Source organism: Centruroides vittatus, unplaced genomic scaffold (assembly GCF_030686945.1).
Source record: "Centruroides vittatus isolate TY-2023 unplaced genomic scaffold, ASM3068694v2 scaffold_1444, whole genome shotgun sequence".
NCBI lineage: Eukaryota > Metazoa > Arthropoda > Arachnida > Scorpiones > Buthidae > Centruroides > Centruroides vittatus.
In genome coordinates, this window is record NW_027122679.1 from 597,043 (window position 1) to 616,864 (window position 19,822).

A 19,822-nucleotide genomic window follows, 5' to 3' on the forward strand; every position below is an offset into this window, starting at 1 on the left:
CCGTTCGTAGTTTTCCAAAATGGAGCCGGGTGACAAAAATACAAAAAGTTTCCTTTATTCCACGCTACAGACAGACACGCCCGCCGCCGGCCAAAGAACCGGAAGCGCGTTATGGACAGACGGCGGCGGACGGGCCTTTTAAGTACAAAAATATCCTTCTGTCTCTCTCTTCCCGCCCCCGGCGGGACTCACTTCAACAGTTCGGCGTCCTCCGCCGCTTCCTCGGTGACTTCCGGCAAGGAGGGAGTTTCCACTTCCGGCGAGCTGGCCCGCTCCCGACCGGTTCTCTAGAAAAGGCTAAGGTTAGTTGGTCCGGGGCAGCGGAGGGTCGACCGGACGACGACAAATTCTACCGACCTTTATTCCCCACCACAGCCGGCGCAGGTCTCCTCGGAACCATCCCGCCAACAGGAGGGGGAGCAAGGTGGCCGGAACCAGGTACAGAAGGGCCGGTTGCGGCGTGTTCATCAGGTACAGGGCCACGAAGGTGACCAGAAGGCCCGAGCCGTAGGCTGAAAAAAACACAGAGAAAGACGCGTGGGTGGAGGAAGGAGCGGCGACAGAAGAGGAGGAGGAGGAAAAACTCACCCACGGAGGACAGCGCGAAGTAAACTCTTCCGGTGTCGGCGATGAGGTCGAATCCGTGGCAGTAGGCGATCAGCAGACCTGAAGAGGAAACGGTGTAGAGTTAGAGGAGCGTGGAAGCCGAGGGGAACCGTAGAGAAAGGCACTTACCCGGAACCAGGATGTCTCCGAATCCCAGGAGCGAGTAATTCAGGTAACGGCAGACGCTCAGCCCGTTGAAAGTCAGGTGCGGCACCTTCAGCACCATCGGGATCTGCCCAAACACCAAATCATTCGTTATTCGTGATTCGACGGCGAAAAAATAACCCGTCGTCGTCTGTCCCCGACGCTTTCGCCGGAGAAATTCCGCTCGTTTCTCTTTCAGTTGTCTCTAGCGATTAATCGCGACTGGGGTCGATGGAATAACGGATCGGTAAAGGCGGCGATTCCTTTACGGCTACGCGTAACGTTTCGTAACCGCGCGCCAATAATATATTTAAACGGCGCTAGAATTAATTTAGTTCCGGTCCACTAAACTAATCGGGATATATTCGTCGTTTCGGTTTATTAAAAGACGTTCTACGTCTCGCGCTTCACCAAACTCCGCGAAATTAACGAGAGTGGAGAGTTACGGAAGGCGATTAATCTTATTCCTCTCCTCCCCCAACGTTCTATAACTTTCTCGGAGCGTAAGGCTTATTTTCCCGGCGTAACCTTTATATCGTCGGCGGACATTCCCCTCCCCTCCGCCTCGGTAACGACAACGGCGTAACGTAGGTTACGGAGCCGAATCTATTTCGTAAACGTCGGACACGATCTAACTAAACGACGACAGAAGATAACAATAATAATTAAGCTTACCGAAAACATTCCGCGGTAACAACTTTAACGACGAAATTACTTCGGGACATTCCGAAAAACCGAAAATTACCGAGTTAATTATCAATTCCGAAAGAGGAAAAAATTTCATTTTCTCCCCTAATCGAGGTAATTACGAAAATTCCTTTCCCGCTGGCGCACCTAGGCCTACGTTTTTTATACGGGAAACTTCTCTTCCCCGGTTTAATATCGCCCCCTAAATGTAAACCCGCCGCCGCCAATGCAGTTAAAGGTCAGAACATCGATCATCGCCGACGTAACTGTAGGTGTAACTCGAAGATATTACCAATAATTCCGCTCGTTAATCCGACGATAGACAAAGTCGTAACTATCCGAAAATTGGAATATTCCCAGATGCGCAAATTTACCTGGGAATATTCCAACTCCGGGAAATTTTCCATCCGCAAGAAAAAAGCTGCAGTGTTTCCGTTCTTCCCCACAGAGGTGCAGAAATTTCGGTACAGTACATTTGTATAACGGTAATTCGGTTTAAAGGCTAGTTAATTCGTTTAGGTGAGGTAACGGAATCGGTGGCCATGCATAATTTATGCCACGTTCCGTCGGAATTTGGAAAATTACGACGACGACTTCCAGCTCCGGTGCAGAGAGGAGAACGTCCAGACCGATTAAGGTGCGAAGAACGACACCCGTCCGTCGGGGGGAAAAAAGTGGAGTTTGCAGGAGCCGAATTCGACCGGTCCCGGTAATACGGAAGAAGAAGGAAAGCGTGTAACTTAATTACCGGGGATAACCAAGAAAAATTGTAAATACGTCGTGATCGATGTAACCGATTAACACGTAAATAAACGCGATTTTACTCTACCTAGTCGTGTCTTTATTTTTCGCCCCCGTCTTCCCAGATTATTCGCAAAAATTCTCTTTCCAAATTAATTAGTTTTACGTTGGAAACAATTACGCTCTTCCGAATCGAAATTATGGAAATGGAAGAAGAAAAAAAAAAGTATTTACGGTCATTAAGGCATTTTTATAAGGAGAAAAATGCTAAATATTTTCCAATTCTCTCGGTTTTGCCGCATCCCTCTCCTATTATTACTACGCCATAATTACGCATATTAAAGAATTAATGTAATTCTATTAAAGTATATTATAACAACAACTAATTTCGATTTTTTTTTCCTCGGCTGTTAAGAATTACCGACAATTAATAACCGCGCCGACTCGGTTTTTCCGTCGTACGACCGGTGTAATTCCAGAAATATTAATATTTAGGTTATGTTCCGTTATTCCCGGATACAACGCTGGCATATTAACGCCGCCGATCGATAAGCGGGAGGCATTTTTTTTTTTTTTTGGATTAGCGGAAAATTATTCTCCAAAAATATTTTATGCCGAATACAAAGGCATTAAAATTTAAATGGCAATGGGGAAAATATTTTTCTAAACTATCAAATAAATACTCCGACCACATAAGTTTTTGTGGGAATAAATACAATTTGCAGGAAAAGCGATCGATATTCTTTTATCTAAATTTAATAGTAGTTTATTTTTTTCTCCTTCTCCTACTACCCCGCGGGCGCTAACGGGGCCTTTAATCGGGGAGGGAAAACCGGGAAAGGGGTCCCTGCCGCTCGAATTTGAATCAGATTCTCGAGAGCGGCAGGCTAACTGTTGTAGTTGTTTTATCTCCATGCCAATCGTCTGACGGATCCTTTTTTAAAGCGACGTGGAAAATTTAATGTCGGGTGTATTATCCCGGTGAAATAACAGACTGCGGAGTGCGATCAGTGATATTTAAGTCGATAATGGGATTTACCTTCCGCCACTCTTCAAAGACTGTGAAATGTTTAGTAACAATAACGAGTAATCTGAGCCGGAACGTTTATACTTTCACGATTTGGTCTGGTAATTTTACCTAGAAAAATAAGCGCCAGAATAGTTTTACTACTATACTGCATTTATGCAACCAATTGTCTATTCGTTCCGTATTTGGAATTCAGTTCGCTTCCATTTATTCCCGAATAATTCTTATTTTTAAATTATGAAGCGGAATATTCCTGGAAGGAGAAGTCAAACTTTGACGAAAAAGTTTTTTAACACCATATATAAAGTGTCCTTTGCTACACCTTGCTTTTATGTTTTAGTTTTATAGTTTTAATGCAGCATAGGATAATAAACAAGTGAGTATTGAGAAGGGTGCAGATTTATAGCAGCAACGATATTTTATTATTAAATGTAAAAAGAATTATCACTTGTTATATCCCAGTTTGTGAATCTGGACCGAATTCGTTGAGGTTCTACTAGAGAAAACATTAAAGACAAAGTAAGTTCATAGTCAGTTGATTATCCTAACATTTAATCTTTTACTCAAAATCAAAGCTTCAATTCTGTCATCGTTTCTAGTGAGCCAAAAAATATTTTTTAGTTACTCATTTATTTATGTTTTTTATATTTGTTTCGAGGCCTCGATTATGATTTTATTTGTTTTAATCTTCGGATTCTGGATAAGACGTGCATTTAATCTGGCTTAATTTTAGCATCGATTTGATTAATAATTTGTAGGAAGATAAAACTTGGAAAGTACGAGAAAAAATTTAGATAAATATTCCAATTATCCCTAGTGTTATTCGTCAAAATAAATAAATAAATCTTCCGCGCATTCTTCCGGAATTAATTACAAATGGGAACCTGCGAAACTAACTATAATTTCGTATTCGTTGTTGAAATGATTACAATATTCTCTCCGTTTACCAATCAATCTAATTATAATATATCATTAAATCTGTTATCGTGAATATACCATTTACAAAAATAATACTTTTTTGTTTTAATTATTATAACTTTCATAAAAATATCTTTAAAAATTCTTACCTGTTCACCGGAAGTACCGCCCGTTGCAACTTCTACCATGACGCTCTCTCCTTTCTACAAAAGTACGAAAACGGAACGATTAAAACGAAATTACGACGGCGGAGTTTTGTGCCCGCGGTCTCCACTTACCACGGTTAACAGGGGAGTAACGAAGACAAAAAAGATGTCGTAGAAGAAGAGCAACACTAACAAAATTGTGCATATCTATAAAGAATGAATTACTGTATTACAAATTCTTAAAACCTCGTAAAAAGTTTAGAAACCTAAGTAATTACCTGCAGATTTGGAAGTCTAATTGATTGTAACAAATTTATGCAAAATGAAATTCCCAATAGATCTTGAAGAATCCAAGAGTAGCTAGAAATTAATATTTAGAGCTTTAAAAAATTTAATGGTAAATAATGGCAAGTTCTACCAACCTTTCTTTTCTCAACACCAGCCAGGTCAGGGAGAGGGCTAGAGCCGCGCATGCCAGAACCATCTGTCGCACCTGACAGCTCCACTTGGTGCCAAGTGCAGAACATTGGAAGAAACTATAAAATGCAATTGTATTTCAAATCACTACTTACATAAAAACCAAAGTTTTCTTGTGTCGTAAAACAGAAAATTCACTCACAGGCAAGTTCCGACGGGAACCTTTTGCATCAGCGCATTTAAATTTTGATAAACGGAGATGGCAGATGCCAGAACAAATAATCCGATGATGATATAAACTAAAATGCATTAAAAGTTTTTATTAAAATTATAAATTCTTTTCGTACGTATCATATAATTATCGGGATAAAAATGTTATTATGCATTTAAAAAACTATTGAATAATTAATTGCAACTAATTGTGTAATGCTTTTAACTTGTATGCTGTATGCAACTAATTGTGTAATGCTTTTAACATAGCTAACAATATAAGAGTATATTAAATAGTATAATTATACATTGTTATTTAGTACTTATTAGTATTTATGTTATTTAGTATGGAAAAACAACATATAATTTTCATAAGGAAAACCAATGTAACTAGTAAAAATATTTGATCTATTTTATATGAAAATTTGTTTATTAATTTTATAAAAACAATGCCTGCAAAGCTTATTAAAACAGTAACACAATTCTTTTTTAATTTTATGGCAATATTACATTCATTTCTATTCTCATTATTTTATTATGAAAACAGCAAAGAGTGCTTATGTTAACTGTTTAAATTTCATAAATTGTTAACTGAATTTGGTAATTTATGACTCTACTAAAGTAATAAATTACTACTTCAATAAATATGGTATTGTTACTATTATTTAAATCTTCGAAGATATTCAAATTTATGAATTGACTATCAAAATAGAGAGAGAAACTATTAAATTTAATGGCATAAGCATTTTGATAAATTTTTCAATATTCAGGAAATAATATTTACTCTCTTCTACAAAATATTAAAAAAGTCATTGTTTAAGCTTCCTTAAACACAATAAAACTACAAAAATTTTTTTTCAATTTGAAGCAATACAAATACGCTTTTCAAAAGAGTTTTTAAATGAAGTATAAACTGTTTCCTTCTAACTGTATGATTAAGAATTATTTTAGTGTCTTTAACTACTGTTATGTGTAAGTGTCCTTTGCATGTTGTTCTAATCCTTCTCTATCAAAAACAAAAAAAACTTAATAAAATGGAGCATGTTTTGTCTCATTTGAATACTGAAACATATCAAGAGGACTAGTATCATATGCAACAAATGATATGAATTCTCTCAATGCATTTAGAAAGATAATGAAATTAATTTTAACATTGTGAAAATTTTGAGTTAATTAATATAACTTGTGAAACTAACATATCCCAAAGAAGTCTGGTTTCAGATAATCTGAAAATCTGATAAGGAATTAAGTGTTTTTAATGCGTAAAAAGTATATTAAAATAATTATAAATTATTTACCTAAATAATTAAAACAGAAGTAGAGAAGGACGAGCATTAATCCCATGCAAATCACAAAGACTACAATGATTAGCGGAGAAACATTGAGAGAACTCTCCTCTCCCTCGGTGGACGACTGGGAGGACTGCTGAATACTTTCGGAATTATTTTCCGCTTTTGGAAACTTGCTCATTTCTTTCAAGTGTCTGGGTGGCAAACGAATCATTTGTAATAAATAAAAATTAATCATTATCCGTTTAAAATTAATCAAACCAGAAAAACAAGTTTCTTACGAAGCGCACTTACAACGAATGACGAACCACTCCCGACCAGTAAGATCCGACCACCACCGAAAACACGGCAAAAATCCATATAATCAAAAGACTGTAATCGAAATTTGAACTCGGAGGCGAATATAAGAACACTTTTGCATCGGGCAACAGATCCTGAAAATCATTTTTCATTATTAGATTCACTTTTAATTTAAGAAAAAAAAAAACATGTATTTTTTTCTCTTGGAATTATCTAGGTGTTTACCTGTAATTTCTCAGAAGTTCTATTTGTTATCCAGACAACTGGAATATCAAGTTTATTTGGAGGATCTTCTTTGACCTATTAGTATTTGTAACATTTTTAAATATTTGATTCTTAGCACAATTTAAAACTATAAAGACTATTAATATTCACAATTACAAAATAATTATAATGAATAAATAAAACAAACTTTTTAACCAGCAACTTAAAATCAGTTTCATTTAAATTTCTAATACATAAGAATATAAAGAAACAGTATTACAAATCACCGTATTCTGATTTCAAGAGTTTTGGTTCAAATAAAACATACAACTTCAAAAAAATATGTTTGGAAAACATTTTTTTTTTCATTCGATTAAATCGGCAGAGTATTACCTTCTTTTTAAATTTAATATATACATCCCAATATTACAGTTCTAATAGAGAGCTGCTGATACTTCCAAAAATATCATAATAATAATAAAAAATACAGAATTTATTCAACCCTTAATTAAATAGATTTATTTATTAGTCCATTTAAACTTCAATATATTTTAACTTCACTTTCTTTTGTTAAATTCCAAATGCATTATAAAATTCTTATTACTTTTCATCACGAAATACGTGACTACTATGACTGTTCAATTAGAAAATCGGCCGTAGCTATCCACTTCTCGAGTTCTTAGAAAATATTTACTTTCATTTTTATAATCTTGCATATAAAAATATTGACTAAAATATCTTTGACTAAAAACAGTTTAAAAAAATCTCTCACCAACATGTCTGTCGAACCGTACGTCAGCAGAGCGAGCCCGCCACCATTTTTGATAACTTCGGCCTGATTGAATAAACTACAGTTCTGTATCTGGACCAAAACTGCACGATCTTCAAATTTGTCTCCTTCGGAAGACGAATTGTCACAGGTGTTTAACGTCGAAGCGTAATAGAGAGACTCGTACTTCTGTCAAGGCAAAGTTCATTTTTTAACGAGGGATATTAATGTTCTTATTCGTACTTATATATTCTTTAAGGAAATATTAACATATCTTAACATAAATGCTCGTTCATTCATCCAAATATATGATAAATTTAATACTTAAAATAAAAATGTTGTTATATAATTAATGAGCTAATTTTGGATTTTAAATTATCATTATAAAATGTAATAATTTATAAATCCACTTAAAATGCCAAACAATTAGACTTAAATGCGAGAACAACCTAGAAATATATAAATTTCAAAAACCGAATACAAAATCAAGATCAATAGATCTAAAAAAAAAAAAAAAAAAAACGAAAAATTGATTATTTAATCTGCTGAATAAAATTTAAATAAGAATTTTAAAATATTTTATTGACAATTTTTAAAATTTTTTTTTGCTTCGGAAATATTAACAAAATGTATATTCAGTTCGATATCTCGAAATTCTTTTGGTTTAAGTAAATATTTTAAGCAAGTTTCGAATAATAAATTCTAGTTATTTATTTAAAAAATTATTAAATTAAAACAATTAATAATTTAATTCCAATTTTTTAAACCTGATTTTAAACTGGAATAAACTATTTTAAGATTTCGTGCTCTGAAATTAAGAAACAAAACATTTTTTTTTTTTTTTTAAATTCCCAAACAATGAAGATTTAAAGTAACCGAACCACGTCGAGTTATTTTTGAATGGCTTTCCTATTATTTGCACCATTTCGGCCCGTTTAGTGACCCGAATTAAGTTTATTCCTTTTTAAAAACGATGAATTTTTGATAACTTGACATTTTTCAACCAAATAAAATTTACTTAAATTATTTATGAATTTGAGAATTGTAGTAATTGCTGATCTCATATTTTAACTAAATAAATAGAAAAATTTTATTAAAGTACCAGATTAAACTTTGAGAATTTAAATTATGCAGCAGTTTTATAAATATTTTACAACGCTTCTGGCCGGTCTTGGAAGGAGAGATCTAATCAACGCACTGTAACATTTAAGAAAAAAGCCTTTCCTCTTCCTTTATATTTAATCACTTTGTGCTTCAACAAAGATTACGTTATTTCCTCAAAGTAAGCATTTCGAGGATAAATTACCGACAAGATAAACTATGAACAAAATCTCCGGCAGTTCTAGCAAACGGTACAAAAATTTTTAACATTTGACTTTCCTTTTCCCTTTTGGGAATGAATAAAAAATAAAAATACGAGGTACCGGAAACGTTTACTTACATCTTCATCTATTGTTTTTGGTAAGCTGGAGTATTCCGGATAATATATCATGCAGAATTCCATCTGCGTGTGGCCAGATTTAACAGAGAGAACACCATAATCGCAAATTACCTGTAAATTTAAAGCAGATCGTTAAGTAAACGGGAAAGAAATTTTCCATTAAATGCACAATAACAATTTATCATTCAATATTATGTTTATATTCAATCTGGTTAAACGAAATGGTCAAAAATAAGAATTTAGAAAATAAAAAAATAAGTAAAGCAGTAAAATAAATAAACTTAACATTTATTACTTTATAAAACTAGTAAGCAGACAATTTAATAATTAAAAATAATTAAATCTGAAAATCCAATATACAATTAATATACTCATAATTCCATTTTTAGCTGTTTTAATGTGTGTCATTTAATTTCAATTTCTGTAAGCTTCTAAATTGTTTTTATCTAGATTTAAAGTCACATTTTGATCAAAAAAAAAAAAGAAGCAATTTTTAATTAATTAATTAACTTTTAATTCAATTTACTTAATTTTTTATTACAGTAATTACTGTATGCTTATACTACATATAGTATTTTGTTACTACTAATCATCAAATACATTCTCTCATTTCTTTATATTAATATATTTTTATCATTTAAAATATTAATTATCATCATTTTAATGACATATCGTTTTAACATGTCAAAACTAAAAATTAATTAATTAAAATTTTACTTTTGACATCTTATATAGGAAATGCAGTTTGTGCAATTAAGAGTAGATTGATAGAGTAAAGAGATGTTATTAAAGGAAAAGCAATTACAAGGTTATCGCTATAAGTTTTGGATAAAAATGGTTTGCCGTAATGGAAAAAATCGTATCGACGAGATTGTGATTTCCGGCCGGAATAGGGAGATTTGTTACCAAGTTTGAACACAGTCTTAAAATTGTGTTGATTTTAACAAAAGAGAACAAGAGCATTAGCATTTCAATAAAAATCATATCAAATCAGAAGAATACTAAAAATTTGTAGGATTCAAATTACTTACCAAAATTTGTAGGTTAATTACAACAAATATTTTTTTCCCTAGAATTACTGCAGGTTGCAATATTAATTTATAATAAATCATTTGAGATATATATATATATAATCATACAAACACACATTATTTATTACTACTTGTTAAATATTTTATATTTTTAACATCAGAACTTAAAAATCTTTGTAATTCTATAGTTTAAAATCTGTGTTTAAGTTAATCTTACCATTCTAATCATTTCTATATTTATCTACTTAATCTGAACTGAAAGGTGATCAGTTGATTTCCGATAATCCAACATTTAAAATTTTTACTTGAATATAAAATACTAGTTTAAATTATATAATTCAATGACAAAGCTTATATGTATTGAGTTCTATTCTACGCTAAAATTTATGTGCACACACTACACCCACTAGCATCAATTCATACACAATACCCTAAGGAACATCCCTAATTATTCACTGAGAAAAAAAATTTAGGAAAGAATCACCCTATTATTACTCCTAACTCTGAATCACATTCAACTTCAAAGTCATAAGGATACCAGCAGATCATCTGACCAGCAAAAATCTGACACTCCACGATACAAACATATATCAAAACAGCAATCAGATACTGTACTACCTGAGATAGCCTAACTCTTCCAATATCTGTAACACAAATACATTAATACATGTCTGTGTGTTTAAGGTAAAGTTGTGGCTACATGCCATATTTAAATTGTATATTGTATATTGTGTATAATTATATTATTTTTATAGTGTATATTTTTTACTTCCCCTCTATCCTGTCCTGTGTCTATTCTTCCTGGAATGTTCTCGTTTTAACCTTTCTTTGGTATGTGGATGACTAACCCCAAAAACAAAAAAGTGGAATGCAGCCCCGAGGGGAAGAGGGCGAACACGTGGTTCATTCCGGAGCGGGAACTCAAAGGAGAGAGAGCAAAATTGAATCTCCCCAGTACGTTTAGCATCGTATGGTAGAGATGAGGACCTTGGAACTGAGAAATAAAAAGGAATTGATTGTGAGCAACAAGGATGCATCAGCCTTTCAAATTATTATTTTGGAGAGTGATAAAAAAGAAGTTAGTCACCAACCCAACAAGAGATCTCATTCCACGATATCATTACAAATAGCGTATCTCATCAAGTTGTGGGTACCCTCTTTTCTATACCTTACTATTGTTCCCTAACTTTCCTAATAAGCCTTCTTCTTTCAATAGTTATAAGTAGTTATAAGAATATAGTTTTAATTTATATAATTTTAAGTAATTAGATCATCGCGTCAAAGAAAAAACTATACGTGCACATTCTTTGTCGGGAACTATATTGTACAGTTGTTGGATAATTAATTGTGTTAATCATTTGGTGGGAGTAGTGTTGTTGGTATCCTCTGAATCCTGTATCATAACGAGCGAATTAATAAAAGTATTTTATTTTATTTTATTTATTTTCGATTTTGTGTCTTTGTCTCGCTCGTCGGTTTCACAAAGTCTTTTATATTGTACTGGCATGTAAATTGTACCACACGCGTAACTAATAAACTATTTGCATGGTGGAGCATCCAGCTGAAAGGAATATGAATTAAGTTGTGATAAACCAATAACAGTGATGCAAGTTTACAAAGATAGATTTTGTGCCAAACCTTCTATTGTTTGCTTGATGCTTCTATGAAAAAAATCTGGGTGATAAGTCAAGTCTCTGCACTATCATACATATGAAAGAAATTGTGTATCATGTACAAAGCATAACAGTTAACTTACAGTATATAGTAATAATTCAGTGTAACAACTTTTCAAATTCATCTCTTCTAACAGAAAGAAAAGAATGTTGAAAGAAAATATGGTACCATATCATAATTTGCACCAACACATTTCATCTATATTGTACCAGTATGTTTTGTAATGAATACAAATCAGCATAATGATCAAAAACTTTTAATGTGTTACTCCAATAACAACTTTGTGGTATTTAATTTTCATTAAAGCTAGTCTATATAGTTTTTGTAACACTAGTGCCTCTGGAAACTGATTTAAGTTTACATTATTCTTGCTTTAACAATCTCATCATGTAGATTTTTTTCCCTCTGTAAATAAAAATAAAACAGGCTAATATTAAGTTTAAAAATAACACTTTCTTAAATAACTTACTTTCTTTATTTTGTATTATACTAATGTAACTGTACCATGTTAATTGATTAGAACATCAACTTCCCTAATGGTACAATTTATAGTGCAAGATTATAAACCATACTACTTTACATCTCCACACATATTTCAACCTGTATTTTGAACCTTTCTATGCTGATATTTTAAATTGATAATATTTATGCCCGAAACACTAAGATATATCTACAACCATTAGATTTCATTTGTCTATCATAGTTTCTATCAAAATCTGAAAAATGCTCAAACTGGTATGATATATGACACTGGGCTACATAATATATTTTATTTATCTAAAGCTACAGAACTGCATCATTGTCGTTATATAACATTTATATATTTAGCACAATTATTTATAAAATACTAACATTTAATGTATGTTAAAATGTTAATATTTTAAGTATATCCAATTATGTTTCTAAACAGATTATTTTTTATTTAATTTTTTTTAATACATTTCAGTAAATTTTCATTTTTAATAATTTCCATTAAATTTTAATTTAAAAAAAATATATTCATATTTGCTTTTATAGAAAATTACTCTCGATTCAAAATAATCCTTACAAGTTGCATTTAAGACTGACACATACAAAATCAAGTTTTAAGCTCTGGCTGTTTTTTTACTGTTTATTTGAATGTAGTATATTTAGTGACAATCAAACTTTCATTCCAACTTTATCCCATGAGTGAAGCAGTCAGAAATAATTTGAAGTTTGATAATTTCTTTGTAGGCTAAGATTGCATTTATTCTGATTTCTTTCAATACAAAATAATTTTTGAATGCCATTTGGTGTTAAAAGCTAGAAGTATTTTGTTTTAATTGAAAAAGTCAAATAAAAAATATAATTAAAGTAAAATTTGTGTAAATAATATAAATTTATAATTTTTTCCAATAATTATGGACCTAAGTTTCGACGATCCCTCTTCCGATTTATTAATTAAAATTGAAATATTTTATTTAAACACATCCTATTATATTAATAGGATGCATTTAAATAATATATTAATTGACTTATCACATTATTTTCACTGGTCTTAAAAACCAGTTAAAATAATGTGATAAACCAATCTCCCCTTTTCCATACAGACAGTATCTATGTTTTACATATCTACAATGTAAAAACATAATTGGAGATATGCAATTTTGTACATAATTTGCTATAACAGATCTCTTCTGTTATCTGTTATTGACAAACACTCAATGTACATATACATCAATGTACATATACAATATACATCTGTTATTGACAAAACTCAATGTAATAATATAGAGAGAAAATTTAAAGCATCAATTTGAAGAGGTAATGCAATATACATAATTACTTATATTAAACAAAAATGATTTTACTAGCAGAATCCATAATGCAAAATTTCTGAGTCACGCTTCATATTTAAACGATATCATAGATATCTGCAGTGTAAAGTGTCTACTTTAAACTGCAGATATCTGTGATGCAGTACAGTACATAGGATGCCAGTCGATAAAAATTTCAGAAAGTATCAGATCGAATAACAAAGTTTTACCATATTTTTCTGTTATTGACGCAATAAATTATAGCAAATCTGACGTCTCCACTAGAAAAGGTACTAGTGAGTTAGTATACAAGCATAATCCAATTATCACAAGTCATAAATTATAGGGGTAGATATTATTGCTATCTCATTATATTATCGAGTCGTGTAATGACTTCCTCAGAAAAATACAACTAAAATAAACCATTATTATATCATTAAATCAATCCTCAGAATTTTCAATAAAGATGAATACCTCAATTAAGCATTTTAGAAAAATTCTTAAAAAATTTCTCTCTCTTAACATCAGATAAAATATTTACTATAATTCAATTTATACAATAATAATAAAATTCATGTGTTAAATGCAACAGACAATTATATAATTATATATATATAAATAATTACACTGGATGACTTGACAAATGGAAACAAAACCAGCAAGTAAATTCTAATTCAAAATGGGAAAACTCTGTCAAAGAATAGCATGAAACAGAATATCAATTCTTTAACACTATTTCAATCTATGTGAATGAAATAAACGTTACAGTGCGTCGTGCATTGTTTTTCTTTATTTTTTTATGTAAAATAGTATAACTCTGTATAATAAGAATCTATGATCAAATGTATATCATTAGCAAAAAATTAACTTGAAAATAAGACACTTTCAAAAGTGACTAAAAATTTCAAAAAAAATAATTAAATAAAATATATATATACAATTTATTTATGTTCATCAGTTATTTAATTATTTTAAATTTGCAAAACACTTGCATTAAAAGCATAAATTAATAATATGTCTAAAATGATTTGTTACTTTAATATCAGAGATGGATATGCATATATTTGCACAGTCTTAAATGCTATTGTTAAATGCTGAATTAATTTGCCATTAAAGTTTGAAACACATTTCTGTAAACATCACAGTAGAAATGAAAAATCAGGAACTGTTAAATTGTTTTAAATTAAAAATGTTTAAAATTTCCATAATAAAATAAATAGTTTACCTTCAAGAAATAAAAAAATTAACATATTTTTTCCCAACATCTATATTTTGCAAAAGATCAAAAATGACAACTTTTTGAATCATTCTCGAAAAAATAAATATAACATAACATATTGGTTATTCTATAAAAATGTCATTTTAAAATTAAGGAATTTCTATCAAGTAAAAAAATACATTTATCCATTTAAAAAATACAAGATTTTATTTATTTTTTTAAAATTTCTAGTTATTTAAATACATTATTAACTGTAGTCAGTATATGAGCATCGATTATCCGACTTAATTGGGACTGGGCTTGGTCGGATAACATCGAAAAGTATGAAAAAATACATTATTAGTATAGTGTATTAGGCCTGGTTTAAATACTGGCCTCCCTCTCATGGTCGAGCCAGTGCTGCCAGCTAAAACATGCAAAATTTAACAAAAATAATATTAAAGTAGCCAAGACATAATCAAATATTGTAGCGCCACATCACTAGCGGACATTTGAATTTGCCGACTAGAACGCGGTCGGTTAATCGGGGTCGAATAATCGATGCTCTACTGTAGTTATATTACATTACTTCCAAATAAACTAATCCATCTTAAATACACCAAACATAAACCTGTGCCTGGATGGGATTCAAATCTGCAATCTGCCAAAGTGGCAATGAGGCTTTTACATAACTATGAGATCCGAAATTTATTAGACAGATTGTCTAATTTTTAATATTTTAAATTTTTATTATATATTAAATTTAATTATTATATTCTTTAAAATTATAAGTAAATACATTCTTTCAAAGTACAAAAAAAAGAAACTACTTAAATTATTTAATCAGTACCAGAACATTTGAAATATGCTATAGTTTTAAAATAACACTACTAATATTAAATACTTTCATATTAAAATCATAAATCAAATTTAAACATTTATGAAATTACTAATTTCATTATATATATATATTTGTAGATATTTTACAATCTTATATCCTAAAGTGACATATGGACTTGTATATTCTTTAAAATAAATATTTATTAAAACTGGGAAACCATAAATTCAGTTAAATATATATTATATTATCTAATATTAAAAATATTTTGAAATTGTAAACAACAAATAATTATTATGAAAAATAGCAACTTTAATATTTGCAATTTTTCTGCATTAGAAGATGAAAAATTTACATTTTTTTTTAGTAAAAATTGATTTATAAATATTTAAGAAACTAGCCCAATGCTACATCAAGACACTTAATTCCAATAATGAATAGTTACGACAGAAAATTAAAAAACAAAAATAACTCTCAGCTTCTTTGTACACTTTACATCTATAGAAAGAGTATAAATGTGCTAAATCAATGGCAAACTTTATACATTTGAAACAATTGTCAGAATCATACTGTAACTTCTGTATGTAAAATTTGGTTTATTACAGATATTTATTTATTAGCATGCAGCACAAAATTTAAATTTGTTTATCATCACTACTTTATTACAGAAAAGAATAATTACGATTTAATTTACTTATTTTGAAGAAAAATACCGGAAAACCTCTCTAAAATAGAAGAAAATGGTACCACTGGAATTTTCTGTTTTTATAAATGCAACTGTTTTTTTGCTGTTTTTTCCCGAAGAAGGTCGTTAAATACGACCGAAAACGTTAGTATTTAATAAATATGGCTGCAAATCTACAAGGTGTTCTGAGTGTGTTGTATTGATAAGTTATGCAGTCTGCGATGAGTTATAAATGCAAAAACACAAAGAAAATGTTATTACACCCATACCTCGCTATACGGCCGCTCTTTATACGGCATTTCGCTATAACGGCCCTCTTCAATTAAGGCACGTTTTCGATTTACGGCCTAAAATGTTTCGCTATAACGGCAAAAAAACTTTTTTTCGATGTCGATATATCTACATGTTGCCAATCTTGCGCAAGCGCAATCTCGATGCACACTCTTTGCTATTTCCTCTTGTTTACGAGCCTTATTCAGTGTGTGCTCATAAAGCGGCTGGTTTAGACTTGTCTGTGAGTGTTTTATATACATATTTATTACTGATTGTTACACATTAACTGGAAAAATTGGAAACAATTAGGGACATTTTTGGTACGTAAGTACTGTACATATGTATGTAAGTACAAATTAAAAATTTTTAATCTAGCACATGATCTCGGCTTTGAAGGTTTGAACGAACGTGATGTGCTTGATCTACTTGAAGCTGATAGGGAACCCCTTTCATATGAGGAACTCATTCAGTTGCAAGCAGAACCGGCATTTGATGAAGAGACAGAGCCTGTTGTATCCAAACAGCTAACATCAAAAAATTTGTCGAAAGCTTTTTCCAGTTTCGAACAAGGAATAAACATCCTCCTTGAAAACGATCCTGACGTCGAACGTAGCGCTAAAGTTTCTCGAGGAATTAATTCAGCCATTAGCTGTTATAAATCACTGAAGAACGAAATAGACAAGAAGGCAAGACAAACAACGTTGGACAATTTTTGTAAGCCAGGCCCATCCTTACCAGCGAAAAATGATGACGACAGTGATCTGCAGGTTACCATTTCTTCATCGTCTTCAGATTAAAGCCATTTTTAAAAAAAATATGTATGTAAACATACACATATTTTATGTAACATGAAGTTGTTTCATTTTTGTTTATAGATTATTGTTGGTTTTTGGAGTCTGTTATTATTTTATGTACAAATGTATGTACTTGTTATGTATGTATTTTTGATTTAAATGAAATAAAAAGATAAAATGCATTTTGAATGATAAACCATGTTATATATTTAACAAATTTGGAACCGATCCCATTGAATTTGTATGAATTTGTATTAGAATAATTGATTCCTTATACGGCTTTTCGCTTTGCGGCCAAGTTTCGTGGAACGTATCTAGGCCGTAAAGCGAGGTATGGGTGTACTTATATTCAGAACTGTTTCTCCTCCAAAGTACTATAATTTTTTGTATGGATATAATGCAGATTATCTGTGTTTGAAAGTCAATTTGAAAGCAGATATAGATTGTGTGATGATATGAGTTTACCTGCCAACTTTAACTTGCAATTACAAACTCATCAAATAGCTTTTCTTTTGTCTGAAGTCACCAAGAGCATCTTTGGACAACATGAAAAATATCCTTTATGTGTTGCAGATATCTGCCATTGCAATTTTTCTGAAACCACCAGACACATATATACACATGCCTTGCCTTTAGTTTACTCCCATTCATTTCCTGTACAGTACATTAATCCATATTTTAACTGATGTTATTACTCTCTCTTACTTGAACTTCCATCTCAAAAACTGATAAGTTTTCAATAATTTTCATCACTATATGTAATAACTCTTACAGAAATATTAAGAAGGTTCTATTAAGAAATAATTTTATATTTAAATTCTGTTTTATAAATTCTTATATTCATAACATTAATCTATGTTCTTAATATACTCATGATATACATAATTCAGAATCAATAGATTCACATAAATACAGACTAATAATTAAATAATTGAACTTCATAATTTATATGAATATATGTGAAAAACAAACAATATAATTATTGAGAGTGACATAATACACCATTATATGCTATATGGATGAGCCTAATTTTCATTTATTCTGGATATTCAAATATGTAATGCAATCAACTACAGTTCATACATTAAGAATGAGAATGATACATTGACAATGCTATCCACAACAAATTGAGCTTCTGGATTACATTTTAATCCAGATCTCCACAGCACAAGGACCCTGGAACCCACAAAATGAAACTTTCTTTTAAAATAAGTTATTAGCAATTTGTTGGTGATTTGTATTTTTGCTTTTACAAAATAAGTATAAGCATTTGCAGTAAGTTAATTTTAAAATTATATTTAACACAAATTATTTGTCTGATAGCTACAGATTTATTAATATTAGATATTAAGTTTGTAAGTTAGCTATTCCACAATGAAGCCGTAGGAATATTTTATCAGATGATATCTTACACTTTCTTTGAATAAGAACGTTTAAGATATCACCTGATAAAAATTATTTTAAAAATATTCTTGATAAAAGCAATTTAATTAATATAAAAACTATGGTATTGCTTAAATCCAACACTATCAAATACAGCATTTTTGAACAGCAACCTAAATCATGAATCTTAAAAATAATATATATTTATTTTTTGTAAAAAATTCATAATTTGTTAAAAGATATTTTAAATAAATATTTAAAAAACACATCCTAAGCAAAACTGATTATTTAAATTATTAAATGCATGTCTCATTTACTAAGTGACTGAGAAAAGTAACAAAGAAAATATATTGTGATAAAGCAAGAATATCATTATCATATTATAATTGATAATAATGTGATATTCTCACATTATTATTACAGAAACTAACAAAGAGAAGTACCAAGAAAAGTCATAAGTTATTTTTAAAATAACAAAGTAATAAATAATTTAAATAATAGAAAACAAAAGTGAGTCAATTCAAAAATAACAAAATATAATAACTCATCTGAAGCAATTATCTTTTGACAGTTTATTCAGAAAAAAGGATATGCTATAAAAACAACTAAAAAAATCTTTACATGCTCTAGCAGGTGTTTAATTAAAATGTACATTTTCAGTTTTCTTTATAAGTCATCTTATAAATTCTAATTTTAAATTTAAATGAAGTTAAGAATTCTTTTATTTAAAATATTACAATAGTTGATGTTCTACGTAACCAAAGATGACTTATAAAGAAAGCAAAAAATGTTCGTTTTAATTAAACACTTGATGAAAGTAAGGGGGGTTTCCACTTATTTTATTTAGAAAGAACATACTGTAAAACACACAGGAAACTAATTGTTCACAAATTTCAGAAAAATAATTTTCAATCCTACAAATTCTAGGACCATTATAAAATAAACTGTACATTCAATAACCACTACATTTGTGAATATTACTGTAAAATATTTACCATAAAAATCCCATTATTAAAATTTTAAATATTCCATTTCACTAAGAGAATTTTAATTTCCAAGCTCTAAAATAAAATGTAATTATAAATAGTCTATCCTATTGTATTTTCCCAAGAACTGTCATAAACAAATTCAATAATGGATAAGTTATTTTCAAGTAAATGATTAAAATTTCGTCAACATATTTCCAACAATAAGAGAATATAAAAAAAAGAAGAAAAAAGCATTAAAAATATCTCGCTGCTATCACAATTTTCATTAAAACTAAAGAAA

At 30.4% G+C, this 19,822-nt stretch overlaps 1 protein-coding gene and 1 long non-coding RNA gene across 3 annotated transcripts in view; one reads left to right on the forward strand and one right to left on the reverse strand.

The window, feature by feature from the left end:
* Nucleotides 1-39: 39 nt before the first annotated feature.
* The window catches only part of LOC136987110 (signal peptide peptidase-like 2A), a 35,528-nt gene continuing 15,745 nt past the window's right edge, over nt 40-19,822 (reverse strand). The window contains exons 2-15 of one of the 2 annotated variants that reach the window (XM_067284777.1): nt 8,900-9,010; nt 7,462-7,647; nt 6,711-6,785; nt 6,480-6,619; nt 6,195-6,379; nt 4,889-4,985; nt 4,692-4,805; nt 4,548-4,629; nt 4,402-4,476; nt 4,273-4,326; nt 736-838; nt 589-666; nt 358-512; nt 40-287 (exon numbers count right to left, since the gene is read on the reverse strand). In XM_067284777.1, coding sequence (XP_067140878.1) covers nt 189-287; nt 358-512; nt 589-666; nt 736-838; nt 4,273-4,326; nt 4,402-4,476; nt 4,548-4,629; nt 4,692-4,805; nt 4,889-4,985; nt 6,195-6,379; nt 6,480-6,619; nt 6,711-6,785; nt 7,462-7,647; nt 8,900-9,010 — 1,554 coding nt within the window. In that variant the 3' untranslated portion in view covers nt 40-188. The remainder of the gene's footprint in view (nt 288-357; nt 513-588; nt 667-735; nt 839-4,272; nt 4,327-4,401; nt 4,477-4,547; nt 4,630-4,691; nt 4,806-4,888; nt 4,986-6,194; nt 6,380-6,479; nt 6,620-6,710; nt 6,786-7,461; nt 7,648-8,899; nt 9,011-19,822) is intronic. The other variant, XM_067284778.1, reaches the window with a different exon arrangement.
* Nucleotides 16,370-17,352, forward strand: LOC136987123 (uncharacterized). The gene is made up of 2 exons (XR_010882582.1): nt 16,370-16,650; nt 17,045-17,352. It is a non-coding gene; the product is annotated as an uncharacterized lncRNA (long non-coding RNA).